General features: G+C 36.3%; 1 protein-coding gene across 4 annotated transcripts in view; it reads right to left on the reverse strand.

The window, feature by feature from the left end:
- Window positions 1-1,016: 1,016 nt before the first annotated feature.
- The window catches only part of Ppp1r1c (protein phosphatase 1 regulatory inhibitor subunit 1C), a 163,635-nt gene continuing 140,888 nt past the window's right edge, over window positions 1,017-23,763 (reverse strand). For 3 of the 4 annotated variants that reach the window (XM_029561045.1, XM_008827951.2, XM_008827950.2), the window contains one exon: window positions 6,642-6,750. In XM_029561045.1, the coding sequence (XP_029416905.1) occupies window positions 6,662-6,750 (89 nt within the window). In that variant the 3' untranslated portion in view covers window positions 6,642-6,661. Of the gene's footprint in view, window positions 1,246-6,641; window positions 6,751-23,763 lie in introns of those variants that run through there. The other variant, XM_008827952.1, reaches the window with a different exon arrangement.

Here is a 23,763-nt window from a genome sequence, read left to right on the forward strand (position 1 = left end):
CTAGTGGAGGACTTGTTGAATTATGAGTTCTCTTAGGGCCACTTATTTTCCTTGGAGTCTAGTTTCCTTATCTGTAAAGTGAATATTACCTGTTATATGCATAGAGTGGTTATTAAACAGAGTAACATAAGTGAAGCCACTTTATTAATTGTAGAGAACTGAACCAATATTAACTAGCAGTTTATTAGCAATATTTACCAGCAAAGGGAATACCATCCATTTTTGGTTTATAACTCCAGTGCTTAAAATAGTAGTTGGCAGATAAACTCCCCAAAGGTTCTGTGGAACTAAATTGAATCAAGACCAATGGAACTTGAAGCAGGGGAATAAACAAACACAGTAGAATTTGAAACAGAAACAAAGGAAATGTGTTTGAAAGCCTCCATAGTATAAGTGAAGTCTCAGATTCCAGGAGCAGAAAAACTAAAAATGAATCACTAAAAATTTACCCCAATTCAAATTCTCCCTTCTAGTTGTAGAGAGAAGTAAAATCAAAAGAAAGTACTTGACAAATAGTCTAGCATAAGTAATGAAGAAACTGTATCTGAAAAGCTTGCCAATATTTCTGTGTAAAATACCAAGCCTGCTTCAGAAAGCAATCGAGTAGGCAGCCAATGTAGGAGGTAGAACAGGAGAGGCTGGGGACAGGGTAGGGTTTGTGTTGTACTTTTCCAAGTTCAAGTAGGAGAACTACACTGACAAGTTTGCTTCTGGTTGTTATCAACTTATTTTATTTTATTTTATTTTATTTTATTTTATTTTATTTTTGCACCTGGTGATGACAAAGAAAATACCCCAGAACACAATGGAAATATTCCAGAGAATTTAATACCACATCACATAAATCTCCATAAAGGGAAAAATCTGGTATACAACACTTAGTAGCAACACAGTTTACAGGCTGGGGTAGAATAAACTATCCAATTAGTGATTTGTGCTTAGAAGTTTTCCTGGAGGAAGTTTCAAGTCTTAAAAAAAAAAAAAAAAAAAAGCAAACAACAGATTCCAATCTTTAAGGTCGTTTTCTAAGGTCAAGTTTTAAAAGACAAAATAACCATTTACCATGCTTATACCATTACATACTATATGTGTTTGTACATTTCTGACCCATAACTCAGTTTTACTCTGTTGCGCATCACACAGCCGTACAAGAACACCCCTTTCCTCTTCTTTGTCCATCTTCCCCTAAAGCGGGTGCCTCTTTTATCTATTCCCATGTCTTCTTTTCTCCTTTGCTGCTTGTTCCTGTAAGAGAATTCGAGGTCAGTAACAGAAAACTCAGTCAGAAGAACCCATCCATGTTCATCTATTTGTTCATCTCCAAATCATACTGAGTTCTAAACTGGGTAAAGGACTTGCTTAATGCCATTCTGCCACAATGAAGAGAAACCACTACCTCTGCCATAGCATCTCACTGTATTTCCTTCCTGGAATTTATCATTACGTGAAATGATGTCATTCATTTATTAATATATGCAGATAATGACTATCTTGAAATCACTTAAATATACACTAATAGATCAAAAGCATTTAATTATCTTATTATTACCTGTATCTCGAGCACATAATGGGGGAAATGCCATAAATATTCATATATACTTATTGAGTAATGAACCAGAATTTTGGTCTCTTCATAAAAATATACTTTGGAAGGGACAGGATCTCACTGTAGCCCCAGTTGGCTTCAACCTCACAGAGAATCACCTGCCTCTGCCTCTGGAGTGCTGGAATTAAAGGCATATGCCACCACACCCAAATATAAAATACACTTTTTCAAAATTATACAAAATAATCTTATGGAAAACACTGTGGAATGATTAAGGAGATCTAGATGGTTTTATCCAGCTAGCATAAACACTGCCTCACTTATGAATTTTAATTAATGCAAATATCTGGTGATTATTCATATTTTCAACTCCTCAACACTTACAAGCAGCCTGCGCTTTCATGCTCGGGAGATGAGGTAAGTCCCTAAATTCTGTTCATTCGGGAATCCAGTACTGCTGACTGTTCACAGATACCCATGCTCATTTACATCATGAAAATCCTAATTTGTTTGTGAGGTGGCAAGAGACCCAATTCAAAGCATTTACTTTCTCAAAATCCCTTCTGTCAGAGCATGGCCCTGTGACACAATGTTGGCCCACCAGACAGCAGCTAAGGGTTTCTGAGAACCATACTTCCTTGCTGGAACTTCTCTCCCATCTTACTCCCACCTACTCCCAGTGCTCTTTCCACTTGGAGCGGATGTTAAGAAAAATAAGAAGAGCCCCTTGTTCTACTGTCTACATCCTGGGTATTCCAGTGCATGGGAGGAAGCAGCCTTGGTGTCACATTGTTTGCTGATTTCTCTATTGTTTATTGTCAAGTGCTTTCCCTATTTGACACTATTTTGAGCATTTATTTAGTATATACACTAAATATAGGCTTTACTTTCCCATCTTTAGAACAAAGGACACAAACCAGAACTCAATAACTCAATGACGTTTCCAGTGCAGAACATGCCAGCGCCTGTAACGTGGTGTCACCTGTGGACAACAGAGTCTGGGTGATGTATTCTACAGGCATTCTGAGGTTTTGCTTTGTTTTCCATCTTCAAGTGGCCTTCTGGTGCTCAGGGGCCTTTTTAAGTTAAGCTACCTGGAGAATTTCAGTTTCCTGCTACTCTGATATTTTGGGAATTCTAATATCACAGCAGTGTCACAGACTGTTAGAATTCAAGTTCATTCCCAGATTAGCTCAAAGTCAGAAAAAAAGAGAAAACACAGGAAAATGCAGTCTTTTTAGCAGAGTAAGACAAAGTTGAAAATAACTCTAGTATCATTTTAAATTTTCTATTCTTATAGTTTGTTCTTCAAGTCACCAAACTTGAAGTTTCTTTCTTCATAAATTTTTGTCTTTAATGCATTTGATCTTCCCTCTATTGACAAAAATCTTCATTATCTGCACAAATTAATGGCTAAATATAATCAAGGCATCAATGTTTGTGTCACCAAATGAATGCCAAAGAAAGATCTATGGTTGAATGACAGCCTCCTTTCAAAATGTATTTATGTATATTATTTCATTAAATTCTTATACTGCTGTAGAATAGAAACCTTTATCTTCATTGTGATCCAAATTGTAAGGGGGGTGGTGTTTGCAAAGCTTAGTCCTTATATATCAATGTCAATTCAGTAGAAATCTGCACCCTCAACATTTTCTTATCTCGAGTTGCTATTTAGTTCTTCATGTTATGACATTAAGAAATGCAATAATCTAATTTCTTTAACAGATTTCACATCTCAGCAACGTATTAATTAATGTGTCTGTAAGGACCTTGAGAAGTGTTCTTTTGAAGTCAGTGACTTATAGAATGAAAAAGAATGTTTCTTTCCTTATCCTCTTTACTCAGAAGTAAATGCTGCAAATTGAATAATGGCAGAAACACTTTCATATAAGCAGACATGCTTTTTCTATTATTAACTTTGCACTTAAACTTTGATTTTATATGCAAATGAGAAACATAAAAAGATTTTTGACATTAATGCAATGAACATGGCATATTTATGACTTAATAAATTTATATTGCAAGTCAATGAACACTGAAATACATATACCAGCATTGCCACAACAATATCCAAAGCCAATGCTTCTAGAAATTCATTCGTTTTTTTATAGTTTTTGTGATTCAGGGTACTACTATAGTCTCTGAATATAATTTTAAATATATTCCCACTTTAAATTTCACTCATTCTAAACAATAATCACTATAAAATCATAGATTGAGATTTTTATATACTATGATATTATTCATAACTATAAAAGAAAAATAACTTGATCATGACCAGCCTAAAATTATCTTATTTTTCCACAATGTGGAAACCATTGGCAATTCAAAGTGAAATGGTAAAAATTTGTTTAGAATTTGGTTTGGGAATAGCTCTTTAACTTGAACTACTCTATGAAGATTACAAATTTATTATCCAATAGTGAGCACTCAGACCTAGCTGCCTGCCCTGCTGCATTCTTTGTCTCTCTTTTTCTGTGTAGGAGATAGAAACATAATCTGTAACATAATCACTTGGCAAAACCTTTCTTATATTCGGCACAAAGAACTGAAGATGTCAAAGTTGAGTGACCACGGTAATGAGAAAAGTTTGGGAATAGTTGATGATGTTTTACCAAAGAGAAGAAATCACTTAGGAGATGATTTCTTGATATCTGATTGACTAAGACATGGGAAAGGAGTTACAGGAATTCTGTAGTGTTCAGAGTTGCTGAAAGAGGAATATGAAAGGATGTGGAGAAGGGGTGGGTATAGCACAGAGTTCTAGTACGTTCCAGGTCTAGTAAGTCGAACTTTGGGTGATTGGGGCATGACCAGAGATGCTTAGGAGCAAGTGGAGAAACTCTTTTCCATGTCAAAAAGGACTTGCATTAGATGAGGTTCAGATAGAAAGTTTCTGGACTCTAACTCTGGCAATGTCGGACATCAATTATTCCATGTCCACTAGGCTGAGCTAGGCATCTTGTCAATCTTACCTCATTCATGTCTCAGTGACACTGTAGGTTCAGCATGAACCTTTGCAAGTGGAGAAATTGAATTTAAAATTTGGTAGATGCTGAATTTGAATCCAAGTCAGAATTACTCAAAGTTTGTTTATTCCCCATAATATTATCGAATGAATATGGTTTGGCAGATATAAAATTTTGGGGAGTGTTGATCAGAAAGTTTCTTTGTCCATTCATTCAAACTGAAGCCACATTGTCCTTTGGAAGAATGGTGGGGTTTTTTGTAGATTCTAATTGTGGGAAAAGAACATTGAAAACCCACTATCTCATCCGATTTCCTGCAAATTTCTGAGAAAGCCACATATTTCCCAAGGAAAACTTAAGCTTTAAGCTATTAGTGCTTTATGATTTGAGAGTGGAACACAGAACAGAAGAAACCACCATATCCCAAGGAAAACATGTTCCTTAAACACTGATCCTAAGAATAGAGCACAGCACAGCAGAATCCAGAAGCCAAGTTGTTTCCAGATCATGTTAAGAATCAGCAATAGCTTTGGTTTCTTTGTGTTTGCCTAAACCCTTTTGAAAAGAAAGTATAGAAGTGTCTATTCAAGTTAAGGGAAAAAGTTATTTTAAGTTTCTAGTACCTCAATGAGTCTCAAAAAGTGTCAGGATGTTTTTGAGACAGAAACAGCTCAAAAATCACTTACAAGAAATATGGACCTTAATAAAGTTTTCATTAGTCTTTTGCAATTATTTATTTATTGAATGTGTGCTACATGTGGAAGTCATAGGACAACTTGCGGGAGTCAGTTCCCTCCTCCCACCATGTGGATTCCAGAGATTGAACTAAGATAAGGTTGTCAGTTGACAGAAAATGCTCTTGCCCACTGAACTATCTCACTAGAGTCTCCTCTTAATGTTTTAAAAAAATCTTTACTTTTTCCTTTCATGAAACTTTGGAACCTCCCTAAAATCATAGATTTATGGAGGAAAATGAGCATTCTTCCATTGTCACTAAATTCTTCACTCAAATAGCATGAGCAATAAAAATTGGTCAAAAGGCTAGAACTGTGTGTCAAAGTATATTCAAGAAATATCTACAGTCTTATAAAAAGTTGCTGTTATCTAATGCCAGTTCTACAGAGAAATTATTTTTCTCTTTATTTTCACAGCTCCCCACAGAATACCTTCCTAGTTCCTTTAAAAAACTAGTTGTAAAATTAGTGTGAGTATATGGCAGAGTTAATGAAATTTCTCACTGTGTGATACAGAAAAATGAAAGAATGTTAATGATTTATACAAATGCAACAGGCGTGAGGAAAGCCCAGTGGAAGAATATGTGCATATACAAAGCCCCGAGTTCACTCCCTAGGAATGAAAAAATGAAACTCCAAACAACAATAAGAAATCCCAAGCAAAAAAAGCAATATGAAGCAGTTGGCTTAAATTTCAAGTAGTTAAAAGAAGAGCAGAATAGATTTGCCATGTTTTTATTATAAATTCTGCACTTTTCAATGACTAGATGAAATGCTGAGAAATAAATAGTGCACAGCTTAGAAAAAGAAGAGGATTCTGTTTCTTTAAGAAACCATCAATGTGCTGTGGAGGAGAAACTTGTTTCACATCTGATGTATTTTGAATGAACAAAACTGGTGTTTCTCCATCTTTCATCTCGAAGTAAGCTCCGTTCTGTTGTACATACAGAAGCATGCTAAATGCAGATATTTACTTAAATGCTTCCTAGATATTCTTCTCTAAATCAGTTCCTCATTCACACACATTCTGAGTGTGTTTACTATTTATTTACTATTTATTTTTTACTCTTGGAGTGATGCTATTTACATGTGACTTGAGGATGTAAATCTTATCAGTAGGCTAGGATAAATTAAGCTCTGGCAGTACTGAAGTGAGAACAGTCACAGGTAAGCAAATTTCTAGGTATTAATAGTGTAAGAGAAAAATCATTGTAAAATAAATGCTTAGTCTTTAATTGCAAGTGATATGACCAATCTGTTCTCAGCTTCCAGAAGGAGCATTACTGCTGTGACTGTGGAGGACAAGACAGAAGATGCTTCTAGAAGCCGAGCTTTGGAGTTCCATGGGATGGTCAGAAAAGTATACAGTCCAGCTATTCCCAAGAAGCCGCCTTGTGACAGATGGGTCATCAATGTTCCCACTGCTCTTCTCTCTCACTTTCTCCTTCTTCTTCTTCAGGGAATGCTGATTCATTCTGTCCTTTCAGATGCTTAACCCCTGAAATTATAAAAATTGGGCAAAATTCAAGTGAAATTTATTTCTGGAAGATTCACTGATTTTCTGAAAAAGCTAAAGAAAATGAGAAGTGGAAAGCCTTCATTGGTGTGTGTATGTTTTTCTCCAAGAATCTCAACAATGTAATTCTATATAAACCTCTTCATTCAATGAGCAGTAAAAACACACCCAGGCAAATTTCCATTAGACACAGGGTATCTTTTATAATTAAATCTTCTCTACTAAGGATTGCACCACAGTCTATTAAAGCTCTGTTAACTAAAGATCTGTTCACAGGCCCTTATTATAATCCTGATGTATCATTTAGTTCAAATATTGCTTTTGGCATCCCTGAACTCAATTACAAGGAAAACCATTCAAACTCCTAAGAACAAAAGGGTGTGTGCCATTTCTGGAATGTGTAAACAAAACAAAACAAAACAAAAACAAATATAATATTGCTAATCTTCTTTTGGACCCAGAACATGCCCATTGGATTATAGAACTCCTTTATTCATAATTCTTCAATAACAGGACTTACAGAGTGGGAAAAAAAAAAAAAAAAAAAAAAACGTTGGTGTAACTTTGCCTGCTATCTTGTGTTCAGATGACCTGGCTTCTTCCTGCCTGTTGGACCTCCTTTTTCTATAGCTCTTCTTTCCATCTTTCAAAGTGATTTCAGCTCTAGCAATGGTAACCGCTCAATCTCCCTCAAGCCTCTGTGTTTTTCTCCTCCTTCTGTTTTCATTGATAAATATCTTCCTCCTCCTCACACATCTAGCCATCTTTCACTCATCCTTCAGGTATCAGAATGCTTCTTTTGAAGGTGAGTGTAACTCCCCATGAAAGCTGGCAAGTGACTACTCACATTCTCCCACCTCACTGGGATCCGTTCTTGTATCAAGGACCTCATTGAACTGTGCTTGTTTACATCTTTTGCATTAGATCAAACTCACTGATGTCAGGGTATATGTAGTTTCACTTTGGAATCCAAGGCAGAGTACCTACTCAACAATAGGTGTTCATTAGTAATTATTGTCCGAATAATTGATTGAATAATGAAGAAACAATTTAGTACATGCACTGTCAATTTCACAATAATTAATCTTCAGGTATTTTTCAATTAATTGAAATTGGAAGTATAAAATCAGAAGGTCACTACCACAACCACATTTACCTTCTGAATTATCTTCATCTCCTTGGCTGTATTCTGTTTAGACATTAGACCATCTGACAATCTATACACATGGCAATACTTAACATAGAAATTTTCATACACTTACATTTTGGAAAATTGGTTTATGAGATAGTTCTAGGTATCACTGAAAAGCGCTGAAGTTAGAATTGATAAAGCAAAGTAAGTTACAGACAGCTTATGTTTTCTATGAAACCAAGACTCAAGAACTTTTCATTTGCATTCTTTGTAGACACCAAGTCTCGATGTACAATTTGGCAAGGAATGAAATACTTGGACTCTGTGGATTATCTTGCAAAAATATTTGATCAGTTGTAATAATATTTAAATACTCTAATTTAATCTGCAAACCACAGATCACTTGCAATTCCTGTTGACACAAGACTTTAGGGAGAAATTTATTTTTAGGAATTGAAAATCACTTTAGATTATGATAAGCTACATAGAAAAGAAATTTAAATGCTAACAAAAGGGGGAAGGAGTTCACTGAGTATCCAACCAGATACTAGGCTATAGTTTTGCACACATCACTTACTATATTCCATGAATACATGATGCAAATTCAGAGAATTTAAGCGATTTGCTCTAAATTATAAAGGTGGTGTGGTGCTCAAGGAAGAGTCTCCTGAAGGATATACTGAATCAATAAATGATGTAATCTTTTTTTTTGTTGTTTCATTTTGTTTTTTGTTGTTGTTGAGGGTTTTTTTAGTTTGTTTATTATTATTTTTATTTTATGTGTATGAGCATATGTGTAAGTGCCTGTGTACAACTCCCATGGAGGTCAGAAGAGGGTGTAGGGTCTCCTGGAACTGGAGTTACAGATGGTTGTTAGCCATCACATGGGTGCTGGGAATCAAACCTGGGTCCTCTGCAAGAGCAGTCGGTGCTCTTAACTGTTCAGCCATTTCTCCAGCCCCCAAGTGATGTGATCTTAAAGTTTTGTTATAGGATATCCCAACCAAGTTTTAATGTTAACTTTTTGGATGCTGATCCAGACTTCCCAACAATTTACTAAGATGTATCATGGGTTTAGAGTACCGAAACTGAGCCTGATTCACAGGTTCTTAGAAGTCAATCTGAGATACTGAGTAAGTATTCTCTCATTCCTTTTCCTGAACTGAGGTTAACTGCCCCCCAACCCCTGTTGAGGTTCTATTGATTCTGGTGCTCATCCCTGTCAACTATAAGGTAATGAAACTGTGCTTGAGATCATTTTCTTTAAATGAGGATTAGTGATTTAATGTCAATATTGACTTGTGTAAATGTATAAACAATAGAAACTAAAGTGCCCAACCTACTGAACTATTAATCAACCACCTCCCACACTTGAGTAAAGGTCCACTTGCCTATCCAGATCCAAATTGTGTTTATTTTTATAATAACAATGATCACAAAGTTATATGAGAAAGACACACTTGTTTTTAAAGTAAAACATTTCACATGAACAAACTCTGGAAGTTTCTCTTTTAGCCCTTATTCAATTGTGAAATGAAGTATTTCCAAAGGAAAAGCTTTGACAAAGCACAGATGGTAACATGTTGTCACAGAGATGCTTTGCTGAACATTTGACACAATTTCTTTAGTTTTCAGAGCAGTTTACTTTAATGCCTGCTTTCAGTTGGATAATATATAGCTGATAGATTCGTGACTTGAAATTCCTTTGGACCACTATTTTTCTTTTACCCATCAGCAATATTCATTTGCTATAGGCCTAATGATGCTAAAATCAAAGTGTATAGCCTGTTGAGGTATATTTCATAATGTTTTTCTCTATACTCTTTTCAAGTGTAGTTTCAAGTATACATTGAATACAAATATTCAACATTTGAATAATCTAGAAGGAAAATAAATGGTTCTGGGAGTACTGATGAAATTCCGAGACACTCCTCCCTGACAGATGCTGATGAACATGAGTAAAACCCTTCCCCTACACATGGGCTGTGGCCCACATCTCAGCCAGCATCCAGGACAACTGCAGCCTCAGCCATGGCTACACACAGGCATGAGGCAAGGGAGCTTCATAAAACGCAATGGAGCTAATTATGCATCACAACAAGAATACTCAGGATCATGCACAAGACAGGGCTAAGTGGTATTCATATATAAAGATATGAAGAGAATTGAGTTGGAGGAAAACCAAGTAGACTGAGTCAGAGAAGAAAAGGAGAAGAAACAAATGTCCAAGAGCAGGGCAGGTATTTCTGTACCTCTTACTCTGCAGAGCAGGTGGTGAAATGTGGATTGGCTAAATATGTGATGCAATCAAGTGAAGACTCACAAAGAGGATTATCAGTTGCCAAAACATGTATATTTACCAAATCACAGATAATTATTTTTACCACTTTATTTATACCCCCAAATGACAGGTAAGGAAAGCCTGGGCCAATTGGGCTTTTTGTTTTAAAAAGTTAATCTTGCTTTGCAAAAGTATGACATGAAGTGAAATGTGGCTGTGCACACCTGTAAACAAACATTTAGAAGGCAGAGATGGGAGGACTGTAACAAGTTGGCTTAGTCTACATAGTGAGTTAGTGGCTAGCCAGGGATTCAAAGAAAGATCTGCAAAAAAAAATTATGAAGACAACATTGGTTGGTTGATTACAATGACCCCATAAGAGCTGCCTGTTTTCAGGAGCAGAGTAATTGGTTTTATTGGGATATTCCCAATGATAGATTCGGTATTTTGAGAAAGGACTTGGTTTCTGGTCATATGGGTCATAAGAAGACTTTTCTATAGGAATTGTAGGTGAAATTGGAAAGTTTATGGTATTGAAAACTAAGAAGATAACAGAGACTAACTTTGAACTTCTAAATACTAGCGCAAAATTAAAATTAACTTATGTAGCTCTTGCGAGGAAAAACAGGGTCAATGGCTGACATGTACATGGTGAGGGAAGCAGATTGTAGCACAGTGTAGGAAAGATAGCTCCAGAATTCTGTTTGTCCAGCAAGAAACATGGTGGTTTCTGTTTGTTTCTTTGTTTCGTATGTGCTTTTGAAATGGTCTCACACTGTAGCTCATGTTGGTTTAGAATTCACTATGTTGTTCATGCTGGCATTGAACTCACAGCAATTTTCTACTTTGGCATCTTGAGGAATCCTGAAATTGCAGGCTTGAGTCATGTTCTGTTCAAATGTATATATTTTAAATGAATTCAGAAGCACATTTAGTAAATACAAATAATAGATTTTCTTTTGTACAATCACATACTTTAGGCCTTGGAAATCATTCTAGTGTCCTCTAGGGATTCTGTGGGTAGATTTTGAAAAGTCCCTAACTCTAACTTAGAAGTGTGTGTGTGTGTGTGTGTGTGTGTGTGTATACACACATATGTGCATATGTGTATATCTATATTATGCTACTTTAAGGGAGAAGGTCCATATTTTTAAGTAGATCTCAGGAGGGTCTTAATAATGAATATGAATACCAGTCAAGATTCTTTGGTTTAAAAATGAAGGTAAAAGCCAGTCATGATGGAGCACACCTTTAGTCCCAGCACTCAGGAGGCAGAGGCAAGTGGATCTCTGTGAGATTGAGGCCAGCATGGTCTTCATAGAGAGTGCCAAGGCAGTTGGGGCTACAGGAACACCCTTTCTCAAAAATAAAAAAGAATAAAAGGAAGGTGAAATGTCTTAAGTTCACACTGTAGATATTGGTTAAACTAGGGCACAATCCTTGACACTTACCTCCTACTGGGGGCTCTTTGCCTGGGTAACTAGAGTACTATCTTCTACTATCATGGGTCTTTTACAAAATTAGAACCTGAAGGAAGACACAATGACTCAGGATCATGAGGCTCATTTTATTATCTAAAGACTTAACAAAGCAGATTGAACTGTAACGTTTCCTACGATGTTGCTTTTAGTAGAATGTCGGGAGGAAGATGTAGAACTTAAGGTACCTTGTAGACACTCTCATAACAGAACCACATTACCAATAATAATCAAGTTTCTAGAGAAGAGCCTGCTTTCCCTCCGGTGTGCCCACAACCTTGAACTGAACTCTGGACATGAAAAATATGGTGATCTAATCTATGGAGACAGAACCAAACAATGTGATTTCAGTGTCATAAGCCCCATCTGTAAAAAAGACAAAACTACAGAGAGGGGTGTGGGGCTAAGGTTGATGATGCACACATGAGTTTAACTCAGTGAAAACACATTGTAGCCAATAGAACAAGTCATGCTTTAGGAGAGTTCTGGTAAGTAAAACAGAACTCCAATTTGAGAAAAAGTTATTTAGACAGCCATTTATTAACAATAAGGTAGTCAGATTAAGGAAACAACAAGCCTGATACCTTTTCCAACACTATTTACAAAACATATTGAACAGGCCTTAGTTTTCTGAAAGCCTATTATTTATAAAGGAATGATTTCTGTAGTCTTAAGAAAACCACTTCTGTTTTACTTAAAATATAATGATAGAGATATTCAATATAATCTCTAATATGGCACTCAAGAACAGGCTCATAGTAAAGGCCTATCGTCCCTTAGAATGAAAATGTGTTTTGCATTTCCTAAAATGCTTTCATGTGCACTCTATTTTGTTTAGTTCTCTTACTGTTCATTTATAATGAACAGCTGTACATTGATACACTGAAGATCACAGAGATCAAGTGACATTGATTTTATTCCAAAGCAAAAAATATATTGTGTCCTAGACTCACCATAAATCTATCCTTTTCTACTTTATTTGAAGTAAATTCTGTGTAGGCACAACAGTTAATCTCTGTTCTAATACAGTAAGCACTCAGCCAGATAAACTTCAAGTCAATGCACGGCCATTTCACTTAGTTCTCAATTAAATAAAGGCACACGTCTCTGCAGAAATAGGGTGAAATATCGTTGTCAGTGTTACACGGGGATAGGGACATATTTATATGGCACTCATAGGTATTCATAAGGTGTATATATTATGTATATTTTTATCTGTCATATGCTTGGCCAAAACTATTGCTTAAATGTAAAGCCAAGCTAAAAAGCTTAGCAATAAATGCTGTAAAAATAGGTAAAACATAGTATAACATGTATTGCCAATTGTGAGTTCAAATAACAGCTTTGGGGATAATAACCTAGTATCAATTGGCAAAATGTCAAAAGCAAAGTCTAAGGCTGGGGTCAGGCAAGAATATGAATATGAACATGCATATGTGTATATTTGTGCGTATGTATATATGTGTGCACATACACTTTTAACATGATATATTGTTAATCTTGTTGACCTGATGGGGTTTAGAATCACCTAGGAGACCCATCTCTGGGCCTGTCTCTGAAGTCATTTTCTGAAGGGTTTAACTAAGGGGAGAGGATGGTGATCCACACTGATTGTAAGAAGCATTATTCCATCACTGTGGACCCAGACTAAATAAAAAGGGGAAGGGGAAAGTGAGCTAAGCGCCGATATGTATTTCTTTCTGCTTCCTTACCGTGGATGCATGTGACCAACTGCCTCATGCTCCTGCCACCATGTGTTCCCCACCATCATGAAGTGTATCCTGCATACTGGAAACCAAAATAGACCCTTCCTTCCTTAAGTTGATTTTATCAAGCATTTTGTCACGGTAAAGAGAAAAATAACTAACGCATAAATATAAAGATATAAATTATTATCTATAAGTTGCAGTCTTGTGATGCTTATGCTATCCAGCCTAGGGAGAAAATAACTTTGATAGTCAAGTGCTCTTCTAATACCTCTTTCTTCCTCTGAAGCTAATACATCCCTATGAATTTAGAAGTAGAGATAAAAATTCAAGCCTACACATAATGGAGCCAAACAGTGTTAGACAATTTCACTTTAGAAAGAGACTAATGGCTCCCTATCCTGCAGGTCTTGATTGTAATTGATTGAGCACAATAATATACCTAAGATTTTAAAAAGGCATCCATCAGCAAGAGACAGTGGTTAGCCTTGAAAGCACTATAAATAGAAGAGAAAAGGGGAGATGCATTTAGAGCCATAAAAGCCAGTGGTTCCTGGGGAAGGACATCCAGTCCTGGTACTCTAGAAGGTTCTGTCCCCCGAGCAGGGTTCTTTCTTTCTGAGGCAATGTTCACCACTGCCTGGTGTCAATGGATGCCCTTCTCTGGTAACCAGATCAGCTGCCTCTCACTGAAACTCAAAGGAGATCTCTGTCAGCACAACCTGTTCCCAAGGAGGGAAGGTACTGATTAGCTACATGTATCTTTATCCAACAGTAAAATTTCTCATTTGTGATGAATAATTTTGCATTCTTGTACTAGAATATCAATTTTTGGTGAACTTCTTATTGAATACGAGTGCCCCAAATTTGATGATTGAGTCACATAAAGAAAAGGACATTTGGGAGCCCATCAAACCAAGAAGATGATCTTGGTCAGCAATTTATCAAAGTGGCAACTTGGAGGGATCTCTGGGTCTTAAGGAATTAATATCACCTTAGTTCAAGTCCTACTACAAATCTTTAACAATCAAGAAAGTGTAGGATTGTTGAAAGACTAAAAAATAGAAGAGTAGAGCAGAGATGGTCCCAAATAAATACAGTCAGCTACGCTTTGACAAAAGGGTGAAAAAAAACGAAAAAAAAAATGGAATAAATGTAATTTTACCAACAGATGATCTAGAACAGGAGTTCACATCTTCAGGCAGGCACAGGGAGCAGAGAGAGGATGCAAGTGGACAAGGCTATGAGTCTCAAAGCCCACTTCCAGTGACATGCTTCCTTCAGTGAGGCCACAGCTCCTAAACCTCTGCAAACAGCACCACCAAATGGGGCCAAGTATTTAAATGTTTGTTGTCCATGGGAGACCTTCTCATTCAAATCACCACAACAGTCATGATCTCCAAGAGAAAAAAAATGATAACCTGGTGCTTATTAAAATTATGAAATTTCTGCTTTGGTCAAGACAAGGCCAAGAATGAGAAGACAAGTCCCAGACTCTGTGAAGAATAAGTACAACAGAAACACGTCTGACAACGTCTGTTATACCCAAAGCACTCTTGAACCTCAACAGTAAGAAACAGAACAACTCAACTAAAACGAGTAGAATACTGAACACACACTTCACCCAAGAAAATACAGAGATAGCTGGGAAGCATCTTAAAAGATATTTAATATCATATGCCTTTAGACAACATCAACTTAAAGTAATGAGATGCCACTGCATATCTATAAGAATGGCCAGTGCTCAGAACACTGAACACTGTGATGGTGAGGGTACAGAGCAGCAGGGATGCTCACTCATTGCTGGAGGAAACGAGAACTGGTGCAGACATCTGCAAGACAGTTTGGGACACTTTTTTCAAACAAACACTAATAATATTATTACCACATTATAAGAAATTTCTCCTCAGTATTACTGAAATAATGAAAAACTTATGTCCACAAACACACGGAAAAACAAAACATAGAAGTTAACAAGAGATCCTTCTGTAGATAAGAAAGCTGTGATACATAATGAGTGTGTGTGTGTGTGTGTGTATATGTTGTGACACATCTTACACTGCAAGCTGTGAGGCTGTAAGTGTTCATTGGAAGCAATTGATTATCCCAATTGTGTTCAAGCGACAAGTGGGATTAAATCAATAGCATGTTTGTGGTTGTATATGCTGTTGTAGGTTATTTGGGCCAGAAAGGGAAAATCTTTCTGCCTTTCCTTTCCCATTTCATACTGGATGTATTGTTTCACCAAAGAAAGAGAAAGGCCTTTGTTCAAGAACATAGTTCCAGGAGAAATCTAAAGGAATAAGCTCTTAAAACTATTCTGGCCCCACTCATGATCGAAATGGGTGCTGAATCAGGCTGTCTTTATTCGGATATCACCATGATATGTCACCGAACTGCAGCAGCAGGTTTTCCTTTCTCTGCTTTCAGCTAATCCTGGTCATTCGTCCCTTTACATGCCAACCACTTACTGTGTGTGTTATATATTTACATTCACTCTCTAGGCAATCTCATCTAATACTGTTAAATACAATCTATCAATTCTTTCCACCTTTACTGAAGTCCATTTGGCAAGCTGATATGTATTCAAGGTACAAAATGTTATGCTTTGATATATGTATACATGATGTGCATTACAGGTATGTATAAAGATTACCAAAATCAAAGTAATCAATCTATCACCACACATTGTTACTCTGTGCATGTGTGTTTGTGTGTCTGTGTGTGTGCATTATCTCTCTAGAATTTATTTCTTTTCTAACTAAAAGTTGACTTCTGTTAACAAACATCTCATTTCCCCCTGCACAAATCCCTGGCATCCAGCATGCTTCTTGAGTTCATGAGTTTTGGGTCTGGAACAATGACTCAGCAGTTTATAGCACTGGCTGTTTTTTGCAGAGGACCCAGGTTCGAGTCTCAGCACTCACATGGTGGCTAGCAACCATTTGTAACTCCAGTTCCAGAGGATCCAATGCCCTCTTCTGACCTCAATGGGTGTACTTACATACATGCAAGCAATACACTCATACACATAAAATAACAAATAATCAATAAAATATTTTTTAAAAGTTTATGAGTTTCATATCATTTTATTTTTTTTTACATTCTATATATAAGAAGGGTTATGGAGTATTTCTTTTCCTGCACCTGGCTTATCTGACTTCAAATAATGTCTTCCAGGTTTACCTATGAACCTGGCAAATATCCCTCTTTTTTGTGCTGAAATGACATTCCACTCTCTGGGTATACACATCATCATTGTTAGTATTTGTTCACTTGACACTAACCTAGACATATCTGGGAAGAGAGAATCTTGGTTGAGGAATTTCCTTCATCAGATTGACTTTTTGGCATGGCTGTGAGGCATTTTCTTAACCGCTAATTGGTGTAGGAGGGTCCAGCCCACTATGAGTGGTGCCATACTTACACAGGTAAGCCTGGGCTGTATATAAAAAGGTAGCTGAACAAGCCAGGGGAACAAGCCAGGGGAACAAGCCAGTGAGCAGCATTTCTCCACGGTCTCTGCTTCAGCTCCTTCCTCCAGATTTCAGCCTTGAGCTCCTGCCCTGGCTTCTTCAAGGATGGACTATAACCTGTAAGCTGTAATAAACCTGTCCTCCCGAAATTCCTTTTGGTCAGTATTTTATCACAGAAAATAAACAAAACGCACATTTTTTGATCCATTCAAGCATTAATTGTCATTTGGCTATTCTAAACCATGCTGAAATGAATACGGTACTGCAGGTATCTTTTTCAGCTACTGGTTTCATTTCACTTGGATATTGTTTCTGTTTGTGTTGCTATAATAAAACATCTTAGACTGAATAACACAAACAACAGAAATTTGAGTCTCAGAGTTCTGAATCTTAGGAAGTTCAAGATATCAGCATTTAACGTCTAAAGAGAGTGCTTTTGCTGCATCTGTACACAGGGCAGAAGGATGGATGAGCAAAAGTTATCCGAGCTAGTTCCCTTTCAACCCTTTCATAGGGCGTTCATTCATTCATAAGGGCTCTTAGTCAATCACTTCTCACATGTCCCTGCTTCTTAATCTACCACAGTGAGAACTGAGCTAACATAAACTTTGGGGAGCATTCAGTCCATAGCAGATATATTTTCAGAATGGGATTACAAGATCCCATAGCAGTTACATTTTTATTTTTTGAGGTATCCTCAAGCTGTTTTCTGTAATGGCTATCCCAATGTACTTTCTCATGGTATACAAGGATTCCCCTTCTTTACCTCCTGACCAACACTTCTTATTTTGTTATTTTCATGCATCATCATATTAGATGTGAAGAAATGGTTTATTGTGATCTTGACCCCCATTTCCCTGATGGTGGTGATGCTGAGAATTTTTTTAGAGTATGTTAGTCTTTTATACAATTTTGGAAAATTATTTATTAATATTCTTTGTCTATTTTAAAATATTTATTTTATTTTGTTTATTATTGATGTGTATGTAGATGTCTGTATAAGCCTGTGTGCTCATGTATGTACACATGCCTGTGGAGGGCAGAAGAAGGAATCAAATTCCTTAGAGCTGAAATTACAGTTGTTTGTGGGCCACCCAGTGTGAATGTTGGAATCCAAACTCCAGTTCTCATGATAGGGCAACACGTCCTCTTAGCCCCTGAGTCTTCTCTTCGGACCCTTTGCCCATTTTTAGACAAGTTATTTGTTATGTTTTATTGTTTTCTTCACTTGTATACGTTCTGTGGATATTTTGTGTATTAATCATTTATCAAATGTAAGGTTACCTGTATTTTCTGTCATTTCATAGGTTGCTGTTGAAATTTGTTGTCTGTTGCATTTGCAGTACTAAATCTTGTCAGTTTGATGTACGCCTGCCTGGTGATGTGTGCTTTAGTTGGCCATGTTGTTCGTGTCATAAACCAAAAGAATTTTATTACCAAGGCTAATGTCAAGGGGATTTTTTTCCCCTCTGTCTTTTTCTAGAAGTTTAATACTTCAGGTCTCACATTTAAGTCCTTTATCTATTTAAGGTAACCTTTAAATGTAGTGTAAAATAAAGGTGCAATTTCGTTATTTTACATGTGGATGTATATCTTTCCTACCGTCATTTATTAGAGACTATCCTTGCTCCATGTGTACTCCTGATTTTGTTATTAAATATTAGCTGATTCTATAAGCATTGATTTATTTCTAAGCTCTATATTCTGTCCCATTGGTCCATATAATTGCTTTTAATGCCAGAGCATACTGTTTTATTTACTATAGCTATGTAATATAGTTTAAAATGAGGAAGTATAGTGATTCAAACTTTAATACTTTCACTCAAAATTGCTTAGGCTATTTGAGGAATTTTGTGGTTCCATGTAAATTTTAAGTGTTTTTTTTCCTCCTATTTCTTTGATGAATGTTGTAGAATTTTGATAAATATTGGTTACATTTATAAATCACATTGTGTAGTAGAAATATTTTAATGACATTACTCCTTTAAATTCATGAACATGAAATTTCTTTAATCAATGTCTTAGAGTCTTTAGTGCACAGATCTGTTATCCTTTTTGTTAAATTTATTCCTAAATATTTTATTCTTTTTAATGGAATTCTATTTTTAATTTGTTTTTTTTGATAACTCACCGCTAATATACATTTTTACATATTTTTATTGTTTTTTGTGTATTTCATATACCACATCTTAATCATCTTTACCCCCACTTCCCCATTGGCACCCTCCAGTTAACACCCCCCCCACACTGGATTTCATGCATTCTGTCACTGATGTTAAAATCTATTGAATCAAGTTAGGGTCCCTTGACATTCCTCAGTGCAAGTTCATCTACTGGGGTCTGCCTATCTAGAGTCACACCCTCAAGGAAGATCAGCTCTTCCTCACTGAGCAGTAATCAGCTGCCCAATAGTTGTTCAGCTAAGATTGGGGCATGATGCCCTTTTCCATAGTTCTATGCTGGGCTTTTGTCTGTTTGAGTTTGCACTGCTAATATTTTTGTATGTTGATTTTGTATCAGATGATTTCATTAAGTTTCACCGTTTTATGGATTCTTTACAATTTCTATACTTAAAATCATTTTATCTAAAAAGAAAGACAATTCAACTTCTTTTCCCATGTGGATGGTCCTTTACTATATTTTATTCCTATTTCCTCTGGCTAAGATTTCCATTACTATGGTAGAAGTGACAAGAGTGGTCACATGGCCTTGTTTCTGATCTTAGAAGAAAAGCTTTCAGCTTGTTACTGTTGAGGGTGATGTTAGTTATGATATTATTGTATATGACCTTTATGGCATTAAGGCACATTCCTTCTATACCTAATTTGTTGAGTTTTTATCAGAAAAGGATATTAAGTTTTACCAAATGAAATTTCTGCAGTTATCAAGGTGACAGATTGTTAATGTAGTATATCATTTTTATTAATTTTCATACATTGAAACATCCTGTATCCAAAGAGAAAAAAATCCATGTTGTATCTTTCAATAGTTAGTAGAATTTAGCAGCAAAACCATTAGGCCTTCATTAAGGGTTCTCCTTGATGTTAGACCCTTTATTACCAACTCATTCTTATTTCCACCAGATTTTCCACTTGTTCATAGTTCAATCTTAGTAAGTTGTATATTTCTAGAAATTTATTCTTTGTCTTGATTATCCAGTATGTAGCATAACTATAAATTCTATTTTATTTTCTGCTCTGTGGTACCATTTGTAATGTCTCTTTTGTTTTCAATTTTATCTATGCAAGTTCTCTCTCATTTTTCTTACTTAATAAAGTTAAAGATTTATCAATTCATTTATCTTCTTAAAATCAACACTTGATAGCCAGGCATGTTGGCACATGCCTTTAATACCAGCACTAGAGAGGCAGAGGCAGGTGGATCTCTGTGAGGACAGCCTAGTCTACATAGTGAGGTCCAGGCTAGCTCTGACTACAGGGAGACCCTGTGTCAAATGACTAAAACAACAACAACAACGACAAAAAACACTTGATTCTGCTGATCTTGACGATTTCGTATAGTCACTATTTTATTTATTTCTGCTCTGTTCTTCATTATTTTCTTCCTGTTTGTTTGAACTTAGTTGGGGGGGGCGTATTTGTTTTGTTTTTCTGGTTAACTGAGGTGTAAAGTTAATCTGCTTATTTGAAATCTTCCTTTTTTAAATGTAGGAATTAATTCTTGTAACTTCCTTTTTATAACTCCTTTTTTTGTATTCCATTAGTTTGGTATGCATATTTTAGTTTTGTTTTCCTTCAGATGTCATTAGATTTCCTTTCTGATTTCTTCTTGGATTTATTGGTTGCTTAATGTCTATGTTTGTGAATTTTCCAAAACTCCTCTAGTTACTGATGTCCATTTCATATCATTACAGTTTGAAAATACATTTATTGTTTCTCTCAAATTTGTTAAAGCTTTTTGAGGGAAACATTAGTCTATCTCAGAGAATACTTTGTGTACACCTAAGTAGAATGTGTATTCTGCAATGCTTGATGGAATATTCTACATATGATGGATTAAATTTAGTCTGCAATATTATTTAAGTTTACTGTTTCCTTGCTGAATTTCTGCTTTATCAATTTGGTGTACATTTAGGGGCTCTGATGTGGGCACATATGTATTCACAATTATCCTATCCTCTTGATGAATTGTACTCCCTGTTCTGTAGAAATCTTTTTCTCTTATGACAGATTTTAACTGAAGCCTAGGTTACATGATATTTTAGCCAACCCCATTCTTTCCTTTATATTTAGCCTATGTGTGTCCTTTATTAGTCCCTTGTAGTTAACTTATTATTATTATTATTATTATTATTATTATTATATGCTATTTTTTTAGTCTATTCTGTCATACCAAGTTTCCTGACTGGGAAACTTAATTTACTGTTAGAATACCAATGAGTAAGGTCCTACTATTATCTGCAGTCTAATCTATAAGCTGATGACTTCCATTGGCATATTGTCAGCCAGATCCTTCTTCTGGATTCATACTGACCTAATCAATACCTAATAGTACTCTGACTGTTGAGTACTCTATAGCCATCTCAAGCTTAATGAATTCAAACTATTGTCTTGGTTCTGTCTTCTTCCTTCTTCATAATACAAACAAAAAGTAAGCACCTGTCTACTACTAGCCTGCTCTAGCCCAGATTTTCTAAGGTCCAATGTGTTCTTCATCTTTTTTATTTTACTTCTCATTTATAACCAATTTTTGAAGACTCTACATTCGACACTATATTCCAAACCCATTTTTAGCACCTCCAGCATTATCTCCTTAGGCTAAGCCATCATTAATTTCCATCAATGGATCTCAACAGTTTTCCAGCTGATTTCCCTACTTTATCTTTTCTCTTGTCAACTCTGTACACAATTGACAGAGAAATTTTTCACAGTAAGCAAATTATGTCACTTCTCTGAGGAAAAGTCTTGATGAATTCTCATTATCTTGAGAATAAAAGTCAAACTCCTCATCACTGACTGTAAGATGCTTCAAGATTAGGCTCTGTCTCTTGCCATCCCAGCTTCCCCTCTCTTGCTCAGTCACATTAGTCTTTCACACAAACTTTCTCCAGCCTCAAGGCCAGGGCCATGTTCCCTTGTGCAATGAATTCCTCTTCCTCTTCCAGACCTTATGTGCTGTGTCCCCTCACTTCATTCAAGCAGGCAGATTTCAGTGTGGCCTCCCCCAGTAGCTCATCTAAAACACACCCTGTTCTTTCCCTCAGCCTCTATCCCCGAGTATTGTATTTTCTCGTCTTCTGCTTGTGCAGAGCCTTGTGAACCCACCTCCCACCTCTAGCATGTGAGTATGATAAAATCAGAAGCAATGCACTGCTTTATTCACTCGCTAATCAGCAGAGCCTAGATGAAGTTCTGAAGCATGCATAGGGCATTTTAACTGATGAAATGACTGGCTTTAACTTTCCTTTCTTTAAACCTCTTTATTAGTCTATGAATAGTTTTCAACCTGGTGAAATATTTTTTCAGATGAGAAAATTTCTGTCCAATTAATTTAGGCTTGTTCAATTAATTATCTTTGGCCTAGAGAAAAGGATGGAATGCTTTCCTCTGGATTTACCTTGTTCATTTCTGGCACATACACTGTCTTAGTTTACCAGTGTCTATCTACCTTTCCAATAATTATAATTCTGAGATTCCACTTAGTGGCAAGAAGTTTCATATAAAAAGCACTTTAAAGCTGTAAATAAGAAACGACACTGTCTCTGGTATTTAATATTTCCTTGATCACTTAGAACAATTTTGTTGTATATTTGGATTTTCTGTGTACATGATATAAATGGATTGAAATGTTTTGGTCAACTCCATAACTCTTACATTCTTTAAAACTCTTTCATTTGAAAGTGAACCCTGATGAATTAGCTCCAGGATCTGCTCTGTGTCCTCTGTATCCTAGGCTGTTTCCCCCGATTCCCTGTGGATGCCTCAGCTCAGTTTGCTTCTCATTCCCCAGTCTGCTCAGCATCGGGAAACTTTGGAAGGAGCAGACTGCTCTGCTTTTCATCCTCTGCTTGACCTGTGGACACTCAGGTCACGCTCAGGGACTGGCAGCTGTTTGGCTGACCTGTCTGTCCTGCCAGCTTCACCACTGTTCCCACCGCTGCTCTTCTGGCAACCCTTTCAATAATAGCAATTCATTGTTCTGCCATGGGGCTTGCTGACCTACTTTATTCTTTGATTTTTCTATTCTATAGTTGATCTGTTTTACTTGCTTCCTACATGTAAAATCACAGCTTCTCTTCCTTTTCCATAGATCTTTAACAAGCTAGTTCCATTTCTTTATTTTCTTCTTTTTTATGATTTAAGAGCATTTGATCCAAAGAAGCTATTTATTGTTCAAAGCTTATAAGTAGTAGTTTTACATACACTACATGAAGGAAAAATAATTACTAATTTTGTTTAAAAATAATTTTCTATTATACATCATAATAATTAGGAGAGGAGTGTTTACTAGCCCTGTCTCCTAGTCTTCCAACACAAGAATCAACAAGTATCACTTATTTGGGATTATTTTAATTCATTTATTCTTTCTGGTCTTTTTAGACAGAACCTTATGTAGACCAAGCTAGCTTCCAACTTGTTATATAAGTGAGGATGACTTTTAACTCCTAATTCTCCTTACTCTACCTCCCAAGTACAGGCATGTACTGCCATACCCAGGGCTAATCCCCCACCACCACCCCCAGTGGTAATATTTTGAAAAGTGAAATTGGGTTTTCTCTTCACTTCCTTGGTTGCTTCTTTTGATGTACAGAAGCTTTTTAGTTTAATGAGGTCCCATTTCTTGATTCTTGATGTTGTTTCCCAAGTAATTGACATCCAGTTTAGAAAATCCTTTCCTACTTCTTAATCCGCCTACACCTTGTAGGTTATTGCCAATGTTTTCTTCTAACAGTTTCAGAGTT

The sequence above is a fragment of the Nannospalax galili genome, unplaced genomic scaffold (assembly GCF_000622305.1).
Source record: "Nannospalax galili isolate Female #2095 unplaced genomic scaffold, S.galili_v1.0 scaffold892, whole genome shotgun sequence".
NCBI lineage: Eukaryota > Metazoa > Chordata > Mammalia > Rodentia > Spalacidae > Nannospalax > Nannospalax galili.